Source organism: Heloderma suspectum, chromosome 11, assembly GCF_057233095.1.
Source record: "Heloderma suspectum isolate Gila_16-S chromosome 11, 16-S_ref, whole genome shotgun sequence".
Lineage (NCBI taxonomy): Eukaryota > Metazoa > Chordata > Lepidosauria > Squamata > Helodermatidae > Heloderma > Heloderma suspectum.
In genome coordinates this window covers 7,024,734-7,050,119 of record NC_139468.1, presented here as the reverse complement: position 1 = coordinate 7,050,119, position 25,386 = coordinate 7,024,734, and the positions used below count along the sequence as shown (strand labels likewise).

Below are 25,386 nucleotides of genomic sequence, written 5' to 3'. Positions count from 1 at the left end.
TTCAGAACCGTTCCCAGTTACTGCACACCTCTGCTACGCACCATTTTCCACCATAGTTTTCTGCCAGAATAGCAATCATTCGCTCCACTGAGCCCAAAATAGCTCTATGGATGATTACTGGCCTTTTCTTGTCGTCTCCGTCTTTCCTGAAAAAGAAAGGAAGTCAAAAGGTGGAATAGGTTATACAAGCAATGCTGTTGCTATTGAACTGAACATGGGTATTTCCCCCTCTTTCACCCGAGTTGTGGATCCTCCTTAAAAAGTAAAGGTGTCCCCAACCAGTCGTGTCTGACTCTAGGGTGCGGTGCTCATCCCCGTTTCTAAGCCGAAAAGCCAGCGCTGTCCGAAGACGCTTCCGTGGTCATGTGGCCGGCATGACTGAACACCAAGGTGCACGGAACGCTGTTACCTTTCCCGCCGAGGCGGTACCTATTTATCTACTTGCAATTTCTTGCTTTCAAACGGCTAGGTTGGCAGGAGCTAGGACTGAAGATGGGAGCTCACTCCGTCACGCGGCACTCAGGTCTCGAACTGCTATCCCGCCGACCTTCCGGTCTGCAGTTCAGCATCTTAACCACTAAGCCACCGCGGCCCTAATACATTCACTAAAATTCTACCATGCTATTTCACACAACTGAGTGCCATTCTAGCACATTCCATTCCATTTACAGAGCATACAACACACTTCCCATCATCCATCCATTCTTTTGCACCAAATTGCTGAAGCTGGTTCCCCCTCCCATCATCCCTCCAGTCATTCTTTCTTCTTTGGCCAATTCATAACACCATGCCTCAAATCATCCCCCTCTCCCACTGCTCTGATCATATCACCCCATCCCCAAATATCTGCAATGGCTCCCTTATTCTTCCTTATTTGTTTTAATTACTATAAGCAGCTCTGAAAGTCCCTGGACTGAAGAGCGAGGTATTAAATATTAAACAATGGTAATAAATAAGTATGGGTCAGATTCTCTAAGCCTGGCTAAGTCTCCTGTCACATCCTCACCTAGTTTTCACAGTCTCTGCTCAAGCTCATTGCTTCTGAGTTCCTTTGCATTCCCCTGTCCCATATTTATGCCTGTTGCTGTGTTTATACCTGATTGGGGGAGGAGGAAAATCACAGTATCTCAGTACCTCTAGGTCTGTTTGCAGCCTCCTCCAATCCCTCCACTCTCCTTGCTAGTTTTGGGGCCTACATGTCCAAACATGTCAAGTTCTAAAATTTATTATTTATTTCGTTATACCGCCCAATAGCCTAAGGTCTCTGGGCAGTTCACAAAATTAAAACTACAAAAATACAACAGAAAATACAATATAAAATATAACAGATTAAAGCTACAGAATAAAAATACAACTAGAGGAAAACCTAGCAGTAGTGCAGATATTTAAAACGCAAGAGCAGATTTAAGACAGCAGAGCTAAAAAACTGGAATGCTAAAACACTAAAAATGCCTGGGAAAATAAAAAGGTCTTTACCTGGCACCAGAAAGACTACAATGTAGACACCAGGAAAACCTCTCTTGGGAGTTTGTTCCACAACCGTGGTGCTACAGCAGAAAATGCCTTTTTCCTCATAGCCACCTGCCTTATCTCTTTTGGCAGGTGTTCCTGGAGAAGGACCCCTGAATATGATTTTAGGGTCTGGGCAGGTACATATGGGAGGAGGCAATCCTTCACATAACCTGGCCCCAAGTCATTTAGGGCTCTGAGTGTTAATACCAGCACTTTGAATCAGGCCCAGAAAGGGCTGAAAATGATTCTTTTGCAAACTTACCCTACATAAGTAAGATTAAATCTGATAGGGAGCTGGAAGTCAAGCTGGATCGTAGCACACTGATGGTATCGACCAATAGCATCTCTGATTTTAATATCAATCTGCAAAGGACAAGGGTAGCACCGTTTTCAACCATTTATCTCCCGCTAAGGAGTTTCAGCAAGAAGCAGAAGCATGAACAGTTACTAACCTTGGGACCATAAAATGCTCCATCTCCTGGATTTAGCTTCCAGGGCTCCCCAAAGTCATCCAGGCTGCTTTGAAGTTGCTAAGGGCAAGTTACACCAAGTTGAAATGTCAGCAATATAAACATGGTCACTGTGCTTCAAGGCCTCTTTCTTTGAATGGAAGTATTTAATCTTTTCCTACATTACCTTCTCTGCATGATCCCAGAGTTCCTTTTCCCCTAGGAAGTTGTCAGGTCTTGTGGAAAGATGTAGTTGGAAGGTAAAACCAAAGGTGGCATACACAGACTGCAAGAAATTCAGGCAACCTTTAATCTCTTCTTCAATCTGAAATTTAAGATACAAATAATTGCGGTGAAAATTGCAACATTAAAGGGAAACTTGTCATAAAAGCTGTCATCTATGTAGCACTTAAACAACACTGAAGTTTCAATACTCGCTTATCATGAACTCCCCTCCCTATGTTAGAAAAAACAAACCCTTCATCTGTTGCAGCAATCCCAACACAGGCTCCTAACCTGCTCCATTGTGCAAAAGATATGGGCATCATCCTGTTGGAAGCGCCTAACCCGGGTCAGACCGCTCAGCGTCCCTGAAAGTTCATTTCGATGAAGAACACCAAAGTCAGCAAATCTTAACGGCATCTCCCTCCAGGACCGGGGACGATGGGCGAACATCAAGCTAGGAGAGAAGTAAATGTTTGTTACGTCAAGTATCCATGCTCAGCTTGATGTATGTACCCCATTGGTTTCTTGCTCTTCCTCCTGATGGATTTTCCTTATTTTATCCTCACAACAATCCTGTGAGGCAAGCCAAGACATGGCGAGTGGCTGACAAATGAATGCCAAACCAGCCATGAAATGGAGAGCCAAGACTGGTTCTCCTGACATCTTTATTTTTACTTTTTAAAATTACAGTTCTTAAACCATACGATCCATGATAAGAAATGTATTTTTACTTTAAAGCCAGGGTGGGCAACTTGTGACTCACCAGATGTTTTGGCCTACAACTCCCATCCGCCCTAGCTAGCATAGGCAATCAAGAGAGCTGTAGGCCAAAACATCTGGAGGGCCAGAAGTTGCCCATCCCCTACTTTAAAGCATGTGCAAGGAGCTCCAGGTTTGACTGGACCAGGGGTGCAGGGTTTTCTTTTAACCTACCCCAATGCTATTTTCCAATCTAAATGCACCCCCATCTCCCCAGAAGCTGGTATTAATCAAACAGATCCAGAGGCCCCTCCACTTGCTTTAAGATAAAACTAAATATATTATGGATCTGCTGTGTCATACATACTTTGGCTCCGAGTGAAAATTTGAACCTAGGTCCTACATATGTCTATACCACACCAGCTCACCGTTGCCCTTAGCCACATTTTGTTGACATAAGGGCTTTTGAAAGTGAGGAAGAAAGTTTGATGAGCCATGTCCTCAATTGTCTTTTTAGAGAGAAAGTGCAACATACACATTTCCTAAATAAATTAAGGGTGCAATCCTATGCCTATTTAGACAGAAAAAAGTCCTACAACTCCCAGCATTCCCCAGCCAGCATATGACACTGACAGGATTTAGTCAGGGAAGTTGTTTATTGTATTTATTAAAGAGGCATCCTGCCTTTCTGCCAAGTGGTGCAGTAGGCAGCTAACAGTAAATATTGAGGCAAAATACAAAATAACAATAAAAACCTAAAAACTGGTAGGTAAAACATACCTGCCTGCAGAAGGTCGCAAGAGACTGATCCAACATCATCCTGGCAGATAGTACCCCACTAAAAAGACCTAGATGCTTCCTGTTGTGCTACCCTTGATGGCATCTAAAACCCTATGCCTGAGGCACCACTTCACCCCATTGTAGGGTCACCTGTGACCCCCCACCCTGCATCCCTCTCTTCTTACATGCAAGTTCCTCCCCGCCCCCTTCTGTAGCTATGGTTCTATTGCTCCCAATAATTTCTAACCACGGTTCAAGATATTCCTAAACCCCAGTTGAGAAATTGGATTTTAAGGCTGGTTTCCTAATCAGGGTCTAAGAAGCACTCCTAACCATGGTGGATGGGTGAATATTGATAAAACACAGTCCAAAATTAAAACAAAATAACTGGGAACAGTAATGAAAAGAACCACAAACCAGTGTCCAGGACAGTTCATTGGTTTCAGGGCAAATGTTTCCTTCTCAGACTCAAAAGAGAACATGTTTTCACTGTAGTGCTGCCAGTGACCAGATGCCTCCCAGAGCTTGCTGTTATAGATATTAGGAGACACCACTTCAGTGAAGTTACGCCGATGGTATTCTTCCTGCACAAGTAAATCCAGATCTAATGAACGACAGGCAAAAAATGCTCCTAAACACAAAATGGCCCTTTTGCTCTTCAGTCATAGCAACAATTACGGCGAAGTCCTTGGAAGTATTTATGCATCCAAGCTTTTGCTTACACTAGACTTGCAAATAAGAACAGCCTTCCTGGATCAGACCAATGGCCATCTGGTCCAGCAGACAGAAAACTGCATGGCTCCTTTTTGTTCATTTAATACATGTGCATATCCTTATACACACAAAGCACATACCTGTTTGGAATTTATTTTTATCCCACCCTTCCCCCAGAGTGCTCTGGGTGATTCCCTGCCACCGCCACCACCCACAATATGATCCTCATAATAAACTTGTGAGGTAGGTACAGCTGAGAGAGGGAGTGACTGGCCAAAGCTCACCCAGTAAGCTTCATGGCCAAGTAGGGATTGGAGCCTGAGGCTCTGCAGTGCTAGTCCAACATTCTTAATTGCTACACAACACTCTTCAGTGGTACAAGAGGGACCTGCAACAAAATGTTGCAGTGTGGAGTGGTCCTGTCCAAAGTTCCAGCCAACCATACCCTTTTCCAGGATCTCCATTCCATCTTCGCCTTGCAGCATTCCACTACCACCCACAGCAATCAGTTAGCATTCTATGGTCTTACTAGACTACAGAATGGGTCTGTAGGGGGGATGTGGGGGGGTACTTTGGCAAACCTTGGGTTTCCAAGACAATCGATACCTCCCTCTTGTGTGTGGATGGTGCCAGTTTGGCTACACAAAGATCCACACTCAGAGCATTAGTTTGCCATTAGTTTACAGCAGAGGTGAGCAGAAAGTGGATCTCCAGATGTTTTGGACATCAACTCTGAGCATTCCTGACTACTGGCCATGCTGGCAGGGACTTCTGGGAAGTCCCAGACATCTGGAGATCTACTTTCTGCTGACCCTTGGTTTATAGGATACTTAATGGCCATAATCAAAGTAACAAATGAAAGAAACAATTTCAGCTAATGCAAGAAGTAACCAATGTGAATCTCTCTGCAGGAAAAAAGTGCTATATGACAATATTAAATTGTTCTTGCTTAATAAATTCACTTACTTTGATAAAATCCATAAGCGTATTATAAAGAAAAGTGCCTCTGGGGAGAAAGAAACAACTTCCAGGACTCAGATCATGAAAGAAGAAGAGTTCTTGTTCCTAAATCCACACAAACAAATGTCAGAAATTAAAAGAGGAAAAGAACATTCTTATTTTATGAAGTTGTAAAATGCAAGCATGGATGTCATTCATCTACCATTCTTCTATGGTGAAACTGAGCTGGGATAGAGATAGATAGCAGAGCAGTGAGGGGCAATCACTTTTTTTGGGCAATCTCCAAAGTTCTTTCTGCAATAGCTACAGTACTCAGAGGCAAAAGCTATAGAAGAGAACTAATGCGGGAGGGTGGTTACAGCTGCAATTCCAAAAACACGTTTACAAGGGACCACATCCCACTGAACACAGTGGGACTTGCTTCTGAGTAAACATGCACAGGACTGAGCTATCGGCACCTTTGAACAACACACTCTTTCTATCCTTGAGCCCCTCATCTGCAATATGGAGAGAAACATACTCATCTTCCTTACAGAACACCTATTTAAATTTAAAAACTGGTGTTCCAGTTTTCTGAAGGTTGTATGCAAAGGGTTTTTTTTTTAATAAAAGATATCTACAAGTGCATCAGTGTTGTAGATTCCTGTGCTAATGGAGGTGAAATGCCTTTGAGTGCTTAAGAAAGTAATTTACGATACCAACTATCAGAACATACAGCGACAATGATTTCCATAGGTTAATTATGCACTGCATGAAGTCAACATTTCTTATTTAGAAATTTGCTATATCTAACTTCTACAGGATGATCCCAAGCTTTGTATTTTGAGCAAAGGAATGTATTTTCAAACTTACCTATCAAAAGGACTTGAAACAGTGACAGGGCTATTTTTCATTAACAGATAGCAAACACGCATCTCTAAAGACCTGACAGGTGCTGGGTTATAAGCAAAAGCGTTTGAGCCACTCTCTTTGATTTTAACCCTAATATCACACAACTGCTTCACACTTGACACAGCACTGCAGTGATGGATCAGCAATGGCTGCATTTTTAAATAACCAAGCAACGGGAATTTTGCCAATCCTGAGTTTTAGCCTCAAGTCATACTTTCCCCCTGGAAACATAGGAATGGTTCTTTATTATATACACTTCAACAATTCCAGAGAGGGAACCGTGCTAATCTGTTGGAGCAGAACACAGTCCTATGGCTCCTTAAGGACTGGATTTATTGTGACATAAGCTTGCATGGAGTAGCGTACACTTCATCAGAAGAATATAATAGCGTGGGGGGGGGATTGTAAGCAGTGGGGCTGAAACACCCATGAAATGCAAGTACAGTCCAGTGTTTCTGTGCAAAGCTCAAATGTATACAACAAGGGTGCAATATGGGGGGCAGGGGGAAGCTGGCCACATCCACTGGCATCATCGCCTCTTCCCCTGCTCATTTTAGCCTTTCTCCAGGCTGAGAGAGGCATGGAGTTCCATACCTCTCCCAGCACAGAGAAAGGGGCTCAGCTGGTGTTGGGAGGAGAAGCCGCTCCTCCCAGCCGCTCCTCCCAGTGTCGGCCAAGTCCCTGGCTTTTCGGGACACCATGTGAAGATTGGTGATGACAATGAGGATTTCTTCAGGGAGTGGGGCTTGGATGCTAAGCCCTGCCCCATGGAGGAACCCGTGGCTCCACGGGCCAGATTGTTCTGCACCCTGGTATACAGAATAAGTACAGTGGCCATTCACAAAGGCAGTATTCATCACTAATGAATGCTGCTGGGAACAGTCACTATGCTCATGCTGTATACTCTTGAGCTTTGAAGATAACATTCCATACATCTGATGAAGTGGTCTCTGATCCTTGAAAGCTTATGCTGCAATAAATCTATTAATCTTTAAGGCTCCGTGAGAGACTCCTTTTTGTGTTTATCCATCAGCAACCTTGGTTAAAAGTCTAAAGGATGCATACAAAACCCCACCTTCCCAATTCTCCTGTGATCCCGGGTTTTGGCTTCCTCCTGGAACTTTTCCCACTCTTTCATCATTTTGTTTTCTGGGAACGATATTCCATAAATTCTCTGCAGCGTTTCCATGTCGGCCTTTCCCTCCCAATACGTGGACGAATTCTGATGTAGAAAATGTTATTAAAAAAGGTAGGGTTAAATATGAGCACTACTCAAGAAAACATTGCACAATTGTGCCATCTGATCATTGAGCCCTTCATGGGAACAAAACAGTCTCAGATTGCTTAGCACTGCTTTACATAAACGGGGAGAGCAATTTTATGGCCCCTAGACAACGGGGGGGGGGGGGGCGCTATAGGATAGTTTGAATTCCTGGATCTGATCTGAGGTTGGAGACAGTGCAAAGGTGACTTCAGAGAGGAGGGAAAGGGGGCAGTTGTGTGGGTGGGGAGGGGACTGGGGAAGCAGGGATACAAGCTATCCCCAGCCCTCTCTTGCCTCCTTCCCTCCCCCTCTGCAGCTCCCTAGCTAGATGGGCATAAATGCCCATCTAGCAAAAATGCAGAGCGGGAGAAGCGTAGAGGCGAAAATCGCCCCCGCACTCCTCCCACTCTGCATAGGATGCCCATTAGCCTATGAGTTCAGAGGCTGATGGGCGTCCAGATGGGATTGTGCCCTAAGCCTGCAATCCTATGTGCACATAACTGGGAGTGAGCCCCACTGAATATATCCCTGCCTGTGATCTTCATTTATCGAGCTCCACCACCATCCCACAACTGATACTGCCCTGTCTCTGTTACAGCCTCATATGCTTGGAACTACCTCCCAGAACGCCTGTGTGAAGTCACCTCTCCCACTTCCTCAAATCCGTCCTCAAAACCCTTTGCTGCCAGGGCTTTGGCTCAACCCATCTAGTTCCCCTGCCCTACTGCAGGAGTCCCCAACTTTTTCGACTGGTGGGCACCTTCACAATTTTGAGAGCGCGTTATGGGTGCTCTCACAAAATGGCTGCCATGGGTGGAGTGCTTGGCCGTTCATACAATGGCTGCCATGGTGGGCATGGCCAGTCACAAAACACTCATTTCCCAGAAGGCAAACTGGAAAGACAAAAATAAAAGTTGCCCTAGAGCTTAAGTGCAAGGCAGAGGTGGGGTCTGAGCTCCAAAACACAAAACCACTCTCTTGAACCCAAATGAAAATGGCACTGGAGGGCAGAACTTCACATTGCAGCATGCCTGGCTCCCAGTTAATGTTTGTTTAATTGCAAAAAACCTTCAGAAATAAAATAAAAATTGGGAGGGACAGGGAGCCTGGTGGGCACCAAGAGAGGTGACTGCAGGCACATTGTTGCCAACAGGCACCATGCTGGAGACCTTCCGTAACTAAGCCTGTAACTATGCCTAAGAATACACAACTGAAACAGCCAGATGCTCAACTCCCCACCCCAACTCTTCTGTTGCTTTGCTGGTTTAATTCTAGATTGTAACTTCCTCGGGGCAGGGACCTGTCCTGTTGTACACTGTAAAGGACCTTGCACGCTGATGGTGCTATATAAACAGCCCAGCATTACTACTAAGGGATATTTATTTCTGAGTAAACATTCACAGAATTAGGCTTTCAAAACCTGCTAAATTCATTGTTGCCTTTCAGCAGGAAAGCACCTCCATATGCAGAAAGAGCCTGCTCTGAATAGTGGACGCCACAGGGGCAAGAAGGCGGTGACCTCTGTGCTCTGCTTGCAATCTCCCTGAGGCACCTGGCTGGCAGCTGTCAGAAGCAAAACACTGTACTAGATGGACCTTGGTCTGATCCAGCAAGGTATTTTTGAAGTTCTTAAAACCAAGCTGACGTTAAAAGAAGCCTTGTTCTATATAAGCCAGGCCATCCCTCCTCCTCTCCCTGCCACCGCCTCATCAGCTTCTTGTAAGATTTGCCTTTTGTCATCTTGCATTATATTTCATTCAACAGTGAGATGTGAAACAACAGGCAGAATGTTTGGAAGCTGATTCGGTGAGACAGGAGGATACTGAGGGAGAATATGCCAATACCTTCTCACGGACAGACTCTGCCATCTGCTTGGCAGTTCAAATTCCTGAACTTATAAAACAACAACCACATATCCATGTAAACAGAACCACGGTCCTCCTCACGAAGGGATCTCAGAGAGGTGCTAGCAGCTACCAGGAAAAAAAGAGACTAGGAATTCCAGCCACCCAAACAAATTAGTGGCGTCTGACTATTTAGGCAACAGATGCCCCAAAGGCATGAGCAGATGTGAATTCCTTTTATACTTCTTGGGTCTTATTAAAAAAAGACATGTACTCAAGTGTGCTAGAAGAAACCCTCAACAGCGGATGTCCTAACTTTCAGGTCTACAGAAAAGTTTAGAGACAGATTTGCACAGGGCCTCCCAAATCTCTTGGCTTTGAGGTTTCTTAGAGACCATTTGGAGCTGTGGCTAGCCTCTGAAAAGGAGATCCACGTATCCCTTACCTCAATAATTTTCATGACACGGGAAAGATGTCAAACCCAAACTTTATAAAATGGTTTTTGGGGAGGGATGGGCTTGTTGATTTCTAAACTCTATAACACATCCTGAGTTTGTTACATAGGGTGGCATAAATATACATTAATAAATGTAGTGCATTCTTTTTAAAAAAAAAATAAAATCTAGACCTCTCCAGTGTTTTACACTGTTTAAAACAGAGGTGCAGAATCTTAGGCCTGGGGGCCAAATCCAGCCAGCTGGGCTCCAAATCTAGCCTCTTGGGTTTCGCCAGATGGCCACATCCCTTCCCTTACCCCTCCCTTTCCCCTTACCACCGATCGTTTGCTGGTTTCCCAGCCCTCCCCGCTTGTAAAAGGTTGAATGCCTCTCCTAAGGCTTAGTTCAGGGGTGCCAACATTGGGTGGTCCAAGGGCCATTTTGGCCCCTTGCCTGCAATCCACACACCTCTTGTCCCACAGCACCCCCCAAAAAGGCATCTGAAGCAGCTATGGAGTGCCAAAAAGGTAAAAAAAAAAAAAGGGGGGGGTCAAAATGGCCACTCCAGATGCCATTTTTATTATCACTATTCACAAACATAATAATTATACTCACCCGGTTAGTTGCTAGGAGTAAGAGCTTTAAGCTAAAGTATGCTGGTATTTTTTACTCAGCCTCCTTTGCCTTTGGACCCATCCACCACTGGAACACAGCCCCCAAGGGCTTCTCTGAAATAAGCCCTCAGCCCTCAGGCTAAAAAGAGGTTTGACATCCCTGGTTTAAAATAAACTCTAACTAGATTAGCAAAATAATTCACGATTGTAGTCAGTTTGTTTAGCAACTGACTAGAGTGTGTTTTAAACCAAAATTCCTGGGTTTGTACATAATGAGAAACCAGGAGTCATAGAAAATGAACCTTGACGAAGTCCTTTTCCTGGCTGTGCTGGAAGAGGAGTGGACAGAGGACAGCACACATTCATCCATGTATCATTAAACCGTGACTTAGCATAATATGCAAACTGAGCTGCTGTGGTGAAATGGAGTTTACTCACTATTAAGGTTGTTTTACCCTTGAAAATACTAGTTTTGAAAAACTAAACAACTCAGGACTAGGTTACCTCAAAGACCATCTCGCCGCCTATACCAGCCTCCCAGGCCACTATGGTTTTCAGGAGAGGCTCTGTGGTTCGTGCCAATGGTCAAACATTTCCATTTGGTGGAGGTGGCGATGGCACAGAAATGGGCCTATTCTCAGTGGCACCCACTCTTTGGAATGATAACCCCTCTGAGATATACCAGGCTTCAACACTGGCATGTTTTATGCATTTATTGAAAATGTATCTGTTTGCTTTGGCTTTCCCCCACCATGAACTATCTTTGCACCAGCCTACTGATAGTGTTGTGTGTGTGTGTGTGTGTGTGTGTGTGGTGGTTTTTGTTGGTTTTGTTTTTATTCTTTTGGAAACTGCTTCAGCATTTGTTACAAATGAGAAGCTGTATAAAAATATAGTTAATAAATATAAATAAATAATTTCACTCACCTTAAAAATCTTTAAGGCCTTAATTTTTCCTGTATGCCTCACATGAGGGCCTCTGCATAAGTCAATCAGAGGACCACACCTATTAGAAGATTATTAAGGTTCAGATATCATTTTAAAAATATGGTACTCGGTACTTTTAGGTTAATAGCCAAAAGATAATGCACATAGAACTTTGTGTTACACATACAACGTGTTTATACTGAACTTATTTAACTGCTGTTCCTACAATTAAAATGAAACTTCAGACATCACACCAAACCCTGGTTTGTGTTTCCAAATGTGCAGCAGGAAACCATGATTTAGCGCTGCTTGTAGGCTTTCAAGCACAGAAGCTCAAGTGCCATGTGCTTTGATGGTGCTATATACTTTTATAACAATAAAGTGACTGTGTTACCAACGTCCTCATTATAAAAAGCATCATTCATTTCTGAGCCCAGAATTCTCTCTCAAAATGTAAAATAATACTTGTCTTATGTGCATCTTCTCCTCGATTATAAAAAATGTAGCTGTTATTGTAGAGTGCAAGATAAAATTGCACTTTTTTTCTACCTGTACACTGTTGTTGTCGGTGCATCAACTTTCTCATTCAGGATTCGACATTTAAACTTGTTATACTATGTAGAAGAAGAAGAAAAAAGTAGGAATAGGAGGAAACAAATAGAGAAATAGAATTTTCTTGAAATCTTATGAAAATCTAAGGTCTTGTACCAAGACAGACCACTGCTCATCTGGCCCAGTACTGCTTGCTGCCTGGCAGGCTCCTCTCCAGGGTTTCCGGCAGGGGTCTTTCTCTGCCCATCACTCATGATCCTTTTAACTGGAGATGCTGGGAATTGAAGCTAGAACCTTCTGCAAAATATATGCTTTTCTGCTAAGATATGGTCCTTCCCCATTCATATTTAAAATGGGTGCAACAGCGTTATTGTCTACCTCTTTGCAAGAGTTCTGCGTTAGCAGCTAGGAACTTCTTGAGTAATTCATTCTGACATGGCCCAGGGAGTCGGACATTCCTACCAGCAGAAGAGTGTGTAATAAAACATGCACAGGAACCTAGACAGAGATGAGATAGGCTGGCTGTAGATTAGTTATATTAAGCATAGCCTCTTTCAGGAAACAATTTCATCATATATTAAATGGCAAGGTCACAGAGGCCCACGTTACTGCAGGTTAAACCAGTCTCTTGCTCTCAGCCCAGGTACTGCTAATGAAAGGGGCTGCTCTTAAGCCAGCATCCAGGGAAGAAAGTAACTACAGGCTTAAGCTAGACATGGTCACTCACAACCCCGACTCTCTTTCCCACCCCCTAAAGTTCCAGTCCTTCCAACATGAGATGGTCTCTGTTCTTGCAGGGTTAGGGAGGACTGTTGTGGGCACATAGCTGGTGCTTGGAGCAACAAGGTTATACATGAGGGCTTGCGGTCTGTTGGGTGGGGAGACAAAATAAGACTGCCAAGAAGGAACAGAGCCCTCCACCTCCCTTCAGAGCAGGGATGTGGAATCTTTTTCCTATAAAGGGCCACTGACCCATGGGAAGTCAATCAGGGGGTGCAGCCAATGGTGGGTGGTGCCAGAGACAATGCTGGGTGGAACTTGCAGCATTGCACCCTTCCCACGCCCCTCTCTGAGCCACCCCATCTCTCTCTCTTTCTGTGCCACCCCATCTCTGCAGGCTGAATAAAATTAGTCAAGGGCTGCAGGTCCTCCCCCCCCCCCCCGCCTTAGAGGGCTTGCTAAGATGTTGAACAATGAAGAGAAAAGCAGACTTCAGCTCCAAAGGACCATCACTTGGAGGTAAGAGCACCTGCTTTGCATGCAGAAGCTTCCAGGTTCGATCCCTGGCTTCTCCAGGAAGGGCAAGGAAAGAATCCTGCCTGAAGCCCTGGAGGGCTAGACCAGGCTAGATGGACAAAGGCGTGACTCAGTATAAAGCAACTTCCTATGTTCCAAGTGTTGAAACCAATTCCCCACAACTGCTTGTTAGATCCCTGACATCACTCTGCACCTCAGATTGTGGAGGAACAATGGGTTTAAATGTTTAGTGTTGGCAGTTTTGAGGGGTCTCTATATATAAACCCTGTAAAAACAGACAACTTGAGGGAGTACTACTCTTCAAATTCCAAAGTTCAGAACAATGTTTGCAATGGGCAATTTCCAGCATTAGTAAACCCAGAAACTTACTTTAAACATATCCAGCAGGATCTCTTTCTGGATTTCTAGCCTTTCAAATGTCTGCTTCTCCTTTATGATGGTTTTACATATATTCTCCAGTGCTGGGAATTCTGTACTAGATACACCTCTAGACAAAAGATCAAGTAGCGCATTCAGCAGAAGGAAGGTAGATAAGCCTCTAGCACAAAATGGGAAATCACATACTTCCCCTCGCCCGACTGTATGGAAGTTTAAGGAAGGTAGTCTTATTTACTGCTAAAGTTCTTTTAAATTACAAACGTAGTTCCTATACATTATGGTTCATATTATTTAAAGTACACACACTTTAATGAATAATCCTGACTTTTTATTTATGATTTGTATTTAAAAGATGTACATCCCATCCTTCTAATGCATAAAGTACAACAAATACAACAATGGACTTTCTTATGTTCTTATGTAATCTCATAATAAACTTAACAGTATAAAAACAGAATATAGAAATAGAAACAGACTCAGCAGATAAAAACCCTAAACAAGGGTTCACCACATAAAACATCAAAAGAACGTAAGAGCAATGCTGGATCAGACCAAGGTCCATCTAGTCCAGCACTGTGGGTTTCCTGTGGACCAGCTGTCCACAGGAAACCCACAAGCAGGACATGAGTGCAACAGCACCCTCTTGCCCATGTTCCCCAGCAACTAATGTACATAGGCATACTGCCTCTGATATTGGAGGGAGCACATAGGACAAAGGGCAGCCGTTGGTGTTTAGATGCCAAGTAAAAACCTCTTGCCTTCAGACATTTAAGCTGCTTCGTCTTTGCTCCTTTCCAATTAATAATCTTGTTGTTAAATTAATAACTGTTATATGGTGTTATTTTTGTTTCATTTGGACTATCTTTTAATCACTGTAAGTCAATTTTGACACTCCTGCTGGAAAAGAGGGGTGAAAATTTTTAATAAATTAAATTCAACATGTATATAAATGTATATTATCTTTTCTTCTTTTCTTTAATAAATTTAATAAATTTCTTTTCTTTTCTTTAATAAATTAAATTCAACATGTATATAAATGTATATTATCTTTTCTTCTTTTCTTTTTTTGAACAACATGGTGATGAAACCTATCCCTGACCTGGTTTGGTAAGAACAAAATCTGAACAAAGTCTTGGGTACTGACATCTTCCGAGTGTGAAATCCTAAGGTTCTTTTGTTAAGATCAGCCATAAACACAATGACATCCTTTGCAGAATGTGAAGCTGTGAAGGCATAGAAAACCCTTCAGAAACATTTGGGAAAAAATTATTCCCCCACCCCCAGAATCTTTTTGTGATTTAAAAAATAATTGCACAATTTTGGATTATGAAATATTTTCTCTTAGAATGATGAATAAAATTATTAAATCAAGGTATTCATATATTACTAGCGAGTCTTTACCTCCCCACAAATGATTTCTAAAACTTTGTAACAGGAAGACTAGAAATAATAGGAAGACTTTGTAATAGGAAGACTAGAGATAATAGGAAGACTTTGTAATAGGAAGACTAGAGATGTTAAATTTCTGGACATTTTGAAGCCAGGGAAGGTTTTTTTTTTCTTTAAATCATGTCTGTAAGACTTCTGGCATAGTTATTTCTTCCTTTTCTTATTACAATTATTAATCTGCATCTTTTACTGATAGACATTTGGGTTTTTTTTCCACGGCTTCAAAATTTCCAAAAACTTTACATCACTGTGTACAGTATCCTAAGGTGAAAACACTACATCTTTTAGCATTGTTTTAGCATTTGACACCGAATTTTAGCATTAGACACTTTTAGTATTACACACCCAATTTTACACACAGTATTTCAACTCACTGTGCCAACTCTAAAATGTTAACACTTGCTGGCAAAACAGTACCTGTTTTCAATGTACATGTCATAATAAAAACCGTACTCAATGGGAGGTCCATAGCACAAACATCCACCATAATAATTTTCCATGGCTTCTCCAAGGATATGGGCACTAGAATGCCAATAAACCTACATTAAAAAAAATGGCATCATTGTAAAATTTGTGATTAGGTTTCCCTCCCACTGATAAATTAGAGCTCAGCAACACAAATAGTTCCACTCTTGAGATACAAAACCTCAACTTCTGCTTCATCCAGCATATATGATCACTTGTAAAAGATCAAGCTTAGATTAGGCTGGCTCATACCCTAGTCCACCAACCCTTGCTCCCATCCCACCTTTCAGTTGGTGGGATACGTGCCCTTTTCTTTCCACCATCCCCTCTCTGTATACTTGTCCACATGCTGCTGCCCACTTGACTGCATTTCACTAATGATAAATTCTTCACGATTCGAATCCATGCAGCAACAAAGATGAACAGCAAACACATCCCCAACACACGTTATTTCAGCAACCTTATAAGCATGTTCTAGCCAAAAAGTATATGCCCACCATTACTTGTGATAAGATTACACTGATTGGTCCTGATCCAGTTCTAGTCATGTGCATGCAGCAACCTGTGACCCTGGATAAAAATGTTCTTGCACCAACAGACACATCCATTCAGTTTGATTGGGCTGGATGAACACTGCAATGCAGATGCACAACTTATATTTGCATTGGTTACTTGTTCCTGCACATGGATCTCTCTTGCTGGATCAGGGCTTTTGTTTCCAAGTTAGTTTGCAGAGAGAGAGAGAAAGAAAATGAGTTTACGTACAGCCTGAGCTTCTTCACTATCAAAAGTGAGCAGCTCCAAGGTAGAGTCTCCTTCCATCGGCCGATCTAAGTCCCACAGTTCCCCATTCACTTTGGCTATTACGGCGTCATCAGCAAGTCCTCGACTAAAGACACAAACATGCTAAATATTTCGCTAAACACAAAAAATAAAAACCCTTGCCAAAGGTTTTTTGCAGTCTTTCTTTTGAGGCCAAACTTTTAATTATATAGTTACAAAGAGATGCATTGGGTATAGGGGACGAATAGGCATTAAAGCGTCAATGTAGGCAAACAACACTACAGACTTCTATGAATTTAAATTTTAACAAACTGTCAAAGACTATTTTTTAAATTTTGTTTCCCTCCAACTCAATGCTTACATTTTTGTATCTGTGCTCACATATATATGTATACCTGTCATCTGAAGATAACACTTTATGAATCTGATGAAATGGACTCTGTTCCATGAAATCTTATGCGATCATAAGTGTGGGGTCTTTAAAGTGCCACAAGACCCTTGCTTGTTGTTTTTACATGTGCATCTGTAGCATACAAGCAAATCGACTGTAAATATATCATCTTCCTATTTCATATTCACACACATGGACCTGGTTCACACATAAAGACAAACCATGATTTAATTAACCATGATTTGTTGAATCATGGGTTATCGTTATGTGCAAACCTGGAATTATGGGTTAATAATGGGTTGTTAACCATGAACAACCCACCAAGAGAACCTATGATTTGTTGTTGGGTTGTGAACTGTGGATTGTTTAAACCATGGGTGGCTGCTACATGCGAACCTAGAATTGTGAGTTATTCATGGGTTGATAAGTCAGGTCACAGAGGCAGTGAGGAAGAGCAGTCAAAAAACCCAGACTCTTTACATGCCAGAGACTGTGGCTCAGATCATGAGCTTCTTGTTGCAAAATTTCGGCTTAAATTGAAGAAGGTAGGGAAAACCATTAAACCATTCAGTTATGACCTAAATCATATCCCTTATGAATATACAGTGGAGGTGACGAATAGATTTAAGGGACCTGATAGACAGAGTGCCTGAGGAACTATGGAGGTCCATAACATTGTTCAGGAGGTTCCTCCTGTGCAAGCACCGAGTCACTGCTGACTCCTAGAAGGACGCCGCTTTCACTGGTGTTTTCATGGCAGACTGTAGCGGGGTGGTTTGCCATTGCCTTCCCCAGTCGTGACTACCTTTCCCCCAGCAAGCTGGGTACTCATTTTACTGAGCTCAGAAGGATGGAAGGCTGAGTCAACCTGAGCCAGTTACCTGGGACCCAGCTTCTGCTGGGATCGAACTCATGTTGTGGGGAGAGTTTCAGTTGCAATACTGCCACCTACCACTCTGCGCCACACGAGGCTCTTAACACTGTTCAGGAGGCAGCAACTAAATCCATCCCAAAGAAAAAGAAATGCAAGAAAGCAAAGTGCCTGTTGGATGAGGCTTTACAAGTAGCTGAGGAAAGAAGGGAAGCGAAAAGCAAGGGAGAAAGGGGAAGATATATCCAACTGAATGCGGAGTTCCAGACAACAGCAAGGAGAGACAAGAAGGCCTTCTTAAATGAACAATGCAAAGAAATCGAGGAAAACAACAGAATGGGAAAGACTAGAGATCTCTTCAAGAAAATTGGAGATCTCAAGGGAACGTTTTGTGCAAAGACGGGCATGATAAAGGACCAAGAAGGCAGGGACCTAACAGAAGCAGATGAGATTAAGAAGAGGTGGCAAGAATACACAGAAGAACTATACAGGAAAGATCTGAATGTCGCTGATAGCCAGGATAGTGCGGTCACTGAACTTGAGCCGGACATCCTAGAAAGTGAAGTCAAGTGGGCCTTAGGAAGCATGAGTAACAACAAAGCTAGCGGAGATGACAGTATTCCAGCCGAGCTATTTAAAATCCTAAAAGATGATGCTGTTAAAGTGCTGCATTCAATATGCCAACAAATTTGGAACACTCAACAATGGCCACAAGACAGGAAAAGGTCAGTTTACATTCCAATTCCAAAGAAGGGCAACGCCAAAGAGTGTTCAAACTACTGCACAATTGCGCTCATTTCACATGCCAGCAAGGTGATGCTCAAAATCCTACAAGCTAGGCTTCAGCAGTATGTGAACCGAGAACTACCGGAAGTACAAGCTGGGTTTCGAAGAGGCAGAGGAACTAGAGATCAAATCGCCAACATTCGCTGGATCATGGAGAAAGCAAGAGAATTCCAGAAAAACGTCTCTTTCTGCTTCATTGACTACGCTAAAGCCTTTGATTGTGTGGATCACAACAAACTGTGGCAAATTCTTAAAGAGATGGGAGTACCAGACCACCTTACCTGTCTCCTGAGAAACCTGTACGAGGGTCAAGAAGCAACAGTAAGAACCAGACATGGAACAAGCGATTGGTTCAAAATTGGGAAAGGAGTACGACAAGGCTGCATATTGTCGCCCTGCTTATTTAACTTATATCCAGAGTACATCATGAGAAACGCCGGGTTGGATGAATCACAGGTCGGAATTAAGATTGCCGGGAGAATTATCAACAACCTCAGATATGCAGACAATACCACCCTAATGGCATAAAGCGAAGAAGATCTAAAGAGCCTCTTGTTGAGGGTGAAAGTGGAGAGTGCAAAAGCTGGTTTGAAACTCAACATTAAAAAAACGAAGGTCATGGCATCTGGCCCCATCATTTCCTGGCATATAGAAGGGGAAGAAATGGAAGCAGTGACAGATTTTATTTTCTTGGGCTCCAAGATCACCGCAGACGGTGACTGTAGCCATGAAATTAAAAGATGCTTGCTCCTTGGGAGGAAAGCTATGGCAAACCTAGACAGCATAGTAAGAAGCAGAGACATCACCTTGCTGACAAAGGTTCGTGTAATCAAAGCTATGGTTTCCCCAGTACTAACGTATGGCTCTTAGAGCTGGACTATAAGGAAGGCTGAGCACCAAAGAATTGATGCCTTCGAACTGTGGTACTGGAGAAGACTCTTACGAATCCCCTGGACTGCAAGGAGGTCAAATCAGTCCATCCTAAAGGAAATCAACCCTGACTGCTCATTGGAAGGGCAGATATTGAAGCTGAAGCTCAAATATTTTGGCCACCTAATGCGAAGAGAAAACTCCCTGGAAAAGACCCTGATGCTGGGAAAGATTGAAGGCAAAAGGAGGAGGGGTCGGCAGAGGATGAGATGGCTAGATAGCATCACCAATGCAATGAACATGAACTTGAGCATACTCCAGGAGAGAGCGGAGGACAGGAAGGCCTGGAGTGCTATGGTCCATGGGGTCATGAAGAGTCGGACATGACTTAACGACTGAACAACAACTGCAGTGCCACAAAGGCACTTGGAATATAGTGAAGGAACAGGCAGAGGGAAACAAACAACCCAGTGACTAAGAAAACAACCATGGTTTGTTCGACAAACTGGGTTGTTTGTTGTTTGCTAGACAAAAGCCTGGTTTGCACGTAACACTAACCCATGGTGTATTTAAACCATGAGTTGTGTCAGGGTGGACACTGAGCCCATAGAATCCCAGAGTAGTTCTGATTCGGAGGAAGAGCAGTCGCTCCTGGGAGAGGAGCGCGCCCCTCTTTCCCAGGGCCCGCAGCTGACAGAGATTCCTCCCACCAACATTCCTAGATTAGAAAGCAGTCCAGGGAGTGACCCAGCACAGATAGCAGACTGGGTGGATGCGCGGTGTAGACGCAGAGAGCGGCGCCAAATGGAGGGCGCGGAAAGGAGGCGTAGCGCCCGGTTGGCGCTCAAAGAACGGTTGCGCCCAGAGGATCCAAGGGAAAAGGGGAGGGATTCTCCCTAGTCCTTATATTCAGGGGTCTGCCAGTAACTGCCTTTCAAACGGGGACCAACTGTTCCAACTTAGGGCATAGGGATGCTGCTGCTCAGATCTAGTTGCTACCTGTAGAGTTGTAAGTTGTAAAAGAAGAATAGAGCTTTGAAAAGAATCCCTTTGTCTGTGTCTGGACTTGGCTACTGGATTAGACTGAGAGAGCCCTCCAAGGAGCCCTTGACAAGTTGTTGCCCTACTCAAGGTTTGTCTCGCAGACAGTTGAACAAACCATGACCCGGTTTCTACATAATGGTCATGGGTTAATTAACTCACAATTTAATTAACCCATGATTTGCCACAGCAAATGCCAGGAATGTTCTGCAGCCATTTTGAATATTCATCCCTCCAAACCTAGATATTATAGGTTAATGGTAGGTTAAACAACCCAGTTTTAACCTACAATTAATAGTTAGGTTAACTGTGGGTTGTTTAACCCACAATTAACCTATAGACCTGGTTCAAACCTAACAACAACCAAGAGTAAGAGTTCAAAACAGGCTGTCATTCAGTTGTGGGCTGTCATTAAATGAGAACCCTACACTATGGTTTAACTATGGGTTATTAACTACAAACAACCCAAAGTTCACAACCCAACAAGAAACCATGGGTTCTCTTCCTGTGTTGGTTCGTGGTTAACCCATGGTTAACAGTGCAGGGTTCACACTAACAACCCACGATTCAACCACAACCCCTCCTCCCAATGACCTGGTTCCGACAACATGACAACCCAGAGTATGGGTTGAGTATGGATTGTCATTGAATCATGGGTTGTTGTGTTGTGTGAACCCAGCCATCCTAACAAACCATGCTTTGTTAACCATGAGCAACCCAGAGTTCACAACCCAAAAACAAACCATGGGTTCTCTTTGTGGGTTGTTCATGGTTAACAAGCCATGGTTTGTTAATGCAGCTGGGGTCACATAACACAACAACTCACAATTCAACAACTATGCACAATGCAACAACATCTGGGTTGTTATGTGGTGTGAACAGCCTCACACCACATAACAACTCACACTTTTGAGTTGTCCTTGCATGTGAACTAGGCCATTGATTTCAAATCAGATCAGACAGCTTTTTGGTTGCAGGCCTCTAATTTTAGCTTAATAAGGCGAATGAATGTACTGTGCTCTCAGGAAACGTTTTGTCAATGAAAATACTTCACATTTAAAGCTACCTGATTCCCAGAGCTATCTGATACGGAGTTGTTTTCCAGGATTCCCCTTCTATCTTCTTCCCATCAGCAAGGGTGATTTTGATTCGTCTGCTTTGAGTGGATGCTCTGGAATCAAGGAGCGCATCATGCTCTTTCTTCAGTGCTTCATATAGCTTCAGCCTATCTTTGATGAAGCTTGGATCCTGCTGTAACTGTAAAAATATCACTGTAGCCCATCAACGCTCATAGGGCATGATCCATCTGGTGATTCTCATGTGCAAATCCCACTGCAATGACTGAGAGCTGCACACAGGAGCATGGTAGCTCCCATTCATTTCGGAGTTTTTCCCCCTCTACCAATCTTTCACATCATTCAGTTTAAAAGGGGCTTGTCTCTTTGACAGTCTGAACAACAATAGCAAAAACAAAAATGAAGGATTCAGCTGTATATGCAGTTTAATCTTCCTGTGTATATAGTTTCGCTGGACTATGATCCCAGATGCATCTGTCAACTTTCCCAAGTGAACCCCCCATGTCTTGTTTCTAGCTACCTGACCAGTGTATTTAACAACAAAGAACATATTTAAATCTTATCGTATGCCGATTATTATTATTATGCACTTCTTGCACTTAGTACTACGCTCCCATAGTAAAAAGCCAATGCTAAATGCATCTCTGTACAACTGCAAGTCTACTTGCTAAGCAATGGCTAGCGCTAATCCGGATAATCATGGCCTACTTCTTAATGTCACAAAAATTCACACCAGACGCCCCACATGTACCTCATTTCTCTTAGCACCAGTAACCACTTTTGCCAAATAAAACTGTAATTTTGATGTTCTTACTGTAGTGGTACACCTGCATCCAGGCTATGCCACCTCAGGTTGAGGGTGGGGACCCATGGAGTTGGATGCTCCACTATACAAAACAGTAAATAAATCAGGACCACAACACTGGGGAAATGGTTTAAACCTTTCCTGCCTGCACGGTTTTTTTCCCCTCCCCAAGCTGCTATTTGCTCCAATAGGGAAAATTTAAGATCAAGGTCCATACATACAACAGAGACAAATACATTCCAAGTGTTGCTACTTGGGTACACTAAAAAGTTCACGCACCTCATTCCTACATCCATCAGCAGCTTGGTTTTCTTTCTTCTTCTCCTTTTTATGTTTAGCATGGCGAGCAGCAAGGTTTGCATTGGGAGGCTCCTAAGCAGAGAAAAGTTACAACCACATTATATAAATGTTAAAAACCTACTTTGGTTTCTTTGCTTAACCAAAAGCCTTAATTACAGTCAGCATGGTGTAGTGGTCAAAGTGTTGGACTGGGGAGGCCCAGATTCTAGTCCCCACTTGGTCATGAAGTTCACTGGGTGACTTTGGACCAGTCACTGACTCTCAGCCAAACCTACCTCACAGGGTTGTTGAGAGGATAATAATGGAGAGGAGGATCATGTAAGCTGCCTTGGGTTCCTTGCAAGAGGAAAAAAGGCAGGATATAAATGTAATAAGTGGTGGTTCTTCATGGACCTGCAGTCTGTCTGAAGTCCACCTGGAGCAGAGCCTTCAGTGTATTGGCTCTCTGTCTTTGGAACTCCCTGCCTGTTGATGTCAGGCAGGTACCAACACACCAGCTGAAGACATTTTTATTTACACACGCCTTCCCTGACAGACCAGCTACAGTTTTATTGGTACCATCTGACTTCAGGGTGCGATCCTATGCATGTTTAGTTGTAGGCCTTTTTTTCTGTCTAAACATGCATAGGATTGCAACCTAAAGGTTTTAATTCTGTATTTTAATAATATTCCTATGTATGTTTAGACAGAAATAAAAAGGGGAGCATTACTGTTATTATAGATGGTTGCAATAACAATAAAAGGGAGAATTATTATAGATGGTACCAATGACAATAAAAAGGGAGAATAATAATAATAACAACAGATGGTACCAATAACAATAATAAAAATATATTAGTAGTAGTATTCTCCTTTTCTAACTGGTATTGGTACCATCTGACTTCAGGGCGCAATGCTACGCAAGCTTAGTTGCAGGCCGTTTTTCTATCTAAACATGCACAGGATTGTGCCCTTAAAGGTCTGAGTGCCGTATTTTAACAACAAGAATTATCATCATCATGCCCTTTTTATCATTCAACCGTCAGGAGGTTCATGGGATGTAGAGAAGTATATAAGTCTTACTTACTTATTAATAAATAAATAAATACTTTCAATGGAGCTTACTCCCGAGTAAGTCCGCACAGGGATCAGCCCCTTTACTGCACTCTTGACTCAGAAGTAGACCTCTTCTCTCCCCCCCCCCCCACGCCTTGTCTGGCTAGGGCCTCCTCGCGCGTAAGGGCGAGCCGGGGGGCAGCGCGGCCCGTTCCGACGCGCGCTTCAGCCGCCGCAGTGCCCGCGGGGGCTCCTGCCTTCCTTCCTCCGTCGGCCCGTGCTGGGAGCCCGCGGCAGGGCGGCGCTCACCTGCCGGGCTCCGGGGCGCTCGGGCTGGTCCTGCCGCGGGCGAGGCCCGGCGCGGGCGAGCTCGGCGCTCAGGCTGCGCCGGAGGTGCAGGAGGCGGTAGCGCAGCTTCTCGTTCTCGGCCCGCAGCGCCCGCAGCTCCGGGCTGGTGGCGTCGCGCCCCCGGGGCGAGGCGGGGAGGCCGCCGGGCCAGCCTTCGGGCTCCTTGAGGCGCCCGATCTCGGCCGCCAGCAAGCGCATCTCCTGCTCCTGCCGGGCCAGGCGTGAGGCGACCCCGTCAGCGGCCGCCGCGACGACGGCCGCCATCGCTGCGCCGGCCTGGCGGGCGAGAGACGGCGGAGGGCGGCGGCGTTCTCGGGCCCGCCCGCCTCCTCGCGCCAGTGCGGCGGCGCCGCCTCGACCCCTCCGCGGCTGCCCGGGTGGGTCTGGCCGAGGCCGGGAGGGGAACGAGCGGAGGCGCCCCCCCCCACGTGGGAAACGCGCACCGTTCTCATTAGCGCTAATTATTATTATTATTGTTTAAAAGATTTAAATACTGCCTCAAGGTGAGGCGGGGGAACGGAGCGGGGTCGCCCTCGCTCCCCCCACGTGTGAAACACACGCATCGTTATTAGTGCTAATTAATACTATTATTGTTTAAAAGATTTATATACTGCCTCAAGGTGAGGCGGGGGAACGGAGAGGGGTCGCCCTCGCGCCCCCCACCTGTGAAACACACGCATTGTCATTAGTGCTAATTAACATGATTATTATTTAAAAGATTTATATAGTACCTCAAGGTGGGGCGTAGGGAACGGAGAGGGGTCGCCCTCGCTCCCCCCACGTGTGAAACACACGCATCGTTATTAGTGCTAATTAATACTATTATTGTTTAAAAGATTTATATACTGCCTCAAGGTGAGGCGCAGGGAACGGAGAGGGGTCGCCCTCGCGCCCCCCACCTGTGAAACACACGCATTGTCATTAGTGCTAATTAACATGATTATTATTTAAAAGATTTATATAGTACCTCAAGGTGGGGCGTAGGGAACGGAGAGGGGTCGCCCTCGCTCCCCCCACGTGTGAAACACACGCATCGTTATTAGTGCTAATTAATATCATTATTGTTTGAAAGATTTAAATACTGCCTCAAGGTGAGGCGGGGGAACGGAGAGGGGTCGCCCTCGCTCCCCCCACGTGTGAAACACACGCATCGTTATTAGTGCTAATTAATATCATTATTGTTTGAAAGATTTAAATACTGCCTCAAGGTGAGGCGGGGGAACGGAGAGGGGTCGCCCTCGCTCCCCCCACGTGTGAAACACACGCATCGTTATTAGTGCTAATTAATATCATTATTGTTTGAAAGATTTAAATACTGCCTCAAGGTGAGGCGGGGGAACGGAGAGGGGTCGCCCTCGCTCCCCCCACGTGTGAAACACACGCATCGTTATTAGTGCTAATTAATATCATTATTGTTTGAAAGATTTAAATACTGCCTCAAGGTGAGGCGGGGGAACGGAGAGGGGTCGCCCTCGCTCCCCCCACGTGTGAAACACACGCATCGTTATTAGTGCTAATTAATATTATTATTGTTTAAAAGATTTAAATACCGCCTCAAGGTGAGGCGGGGGAACGGAGAGGGGTCGCCCTCGCTCCCCCCACGTGTGAAACACACGCATCGTTATTAGTGCTAATTAATATCATTATTGTTTGAAAGATTTAA

General features: G+C 44.1%; 1 protein-coding gene across 3 annotated transcripts in view; it reads right to left on the bottom strand.

The window, feature by feature from the left end:
- The window catches only part of TARS3 (threonyl-tRNA synthetase 3), a 30,398-nt gene extending 6,343 nt beyond the window's left edge, over nt 1-24,055 (bottom strand). Inside the window, exons 1-16 of one of the 3 annotated variants that reach the window (XM_084816728.1) lie at nt 23,685-24,055; nt 22,320-22,412; nt 21,226-21,416; nt 16,183-16,306; nt 15,370-15,491; nt 13,495-13,612; nt 11,866-11,930; nt 11,317-11,395; nt 7,306-7,452; nt 5,346-5,444; nt 4,083-4,249; nt 2,478-2,640; nt 2,149-2,286; nt 1,965-2,042; nt 1,775-1,875; nt 42-146 (exon numbers count right to left, since the gene is read on the bottom strand). In XM_084816728.1, coding sequence (XP_084672854.1) covers nt 42-146; nt 1,775-1,875; nt 1,965-2,042; nt 2,149-2,286; nt 2,478-2,640; nt 4,083-4,249; nt 5,346-5,444; nt 7,306-7,452; nt 11,317-11,395; nt 11,866-11,930; nt 13,495-13,612; nt 15,370-15,491; nt 16,183-16,306; nt 21,226-21,416; nt 22,320-22,412; nt 23,685-23,987 — 2,093 coding nt within the window. In that variant the 5' untranslated portion in view covers nt 23,988-24,055. The remainder of the gene's footprint in view (nt 1-41; nt 147-1,774; nt 1,876-1,964; nt 2,043-2,148; nt 2,287-2,477; nt 2,641-4,082; nt 4,250-5,345; nt 5,445-7,305; nt 7,453-11,316; nt 11,396-11,865; nt 11,931-13,494; nt 13,613-15,369; nt 15,492-16,182; nt 16,307-21,225; nt 21,417-22,319; nt 22,413-23,684) is intronic. The other 2 variants (XM_084816730.1, XM_084816729.1) reach the window with 2 other exon arrangements.
- Between the last annotated feature and the right edge of the window lie 1,331 nt (nt 24,056-25,386).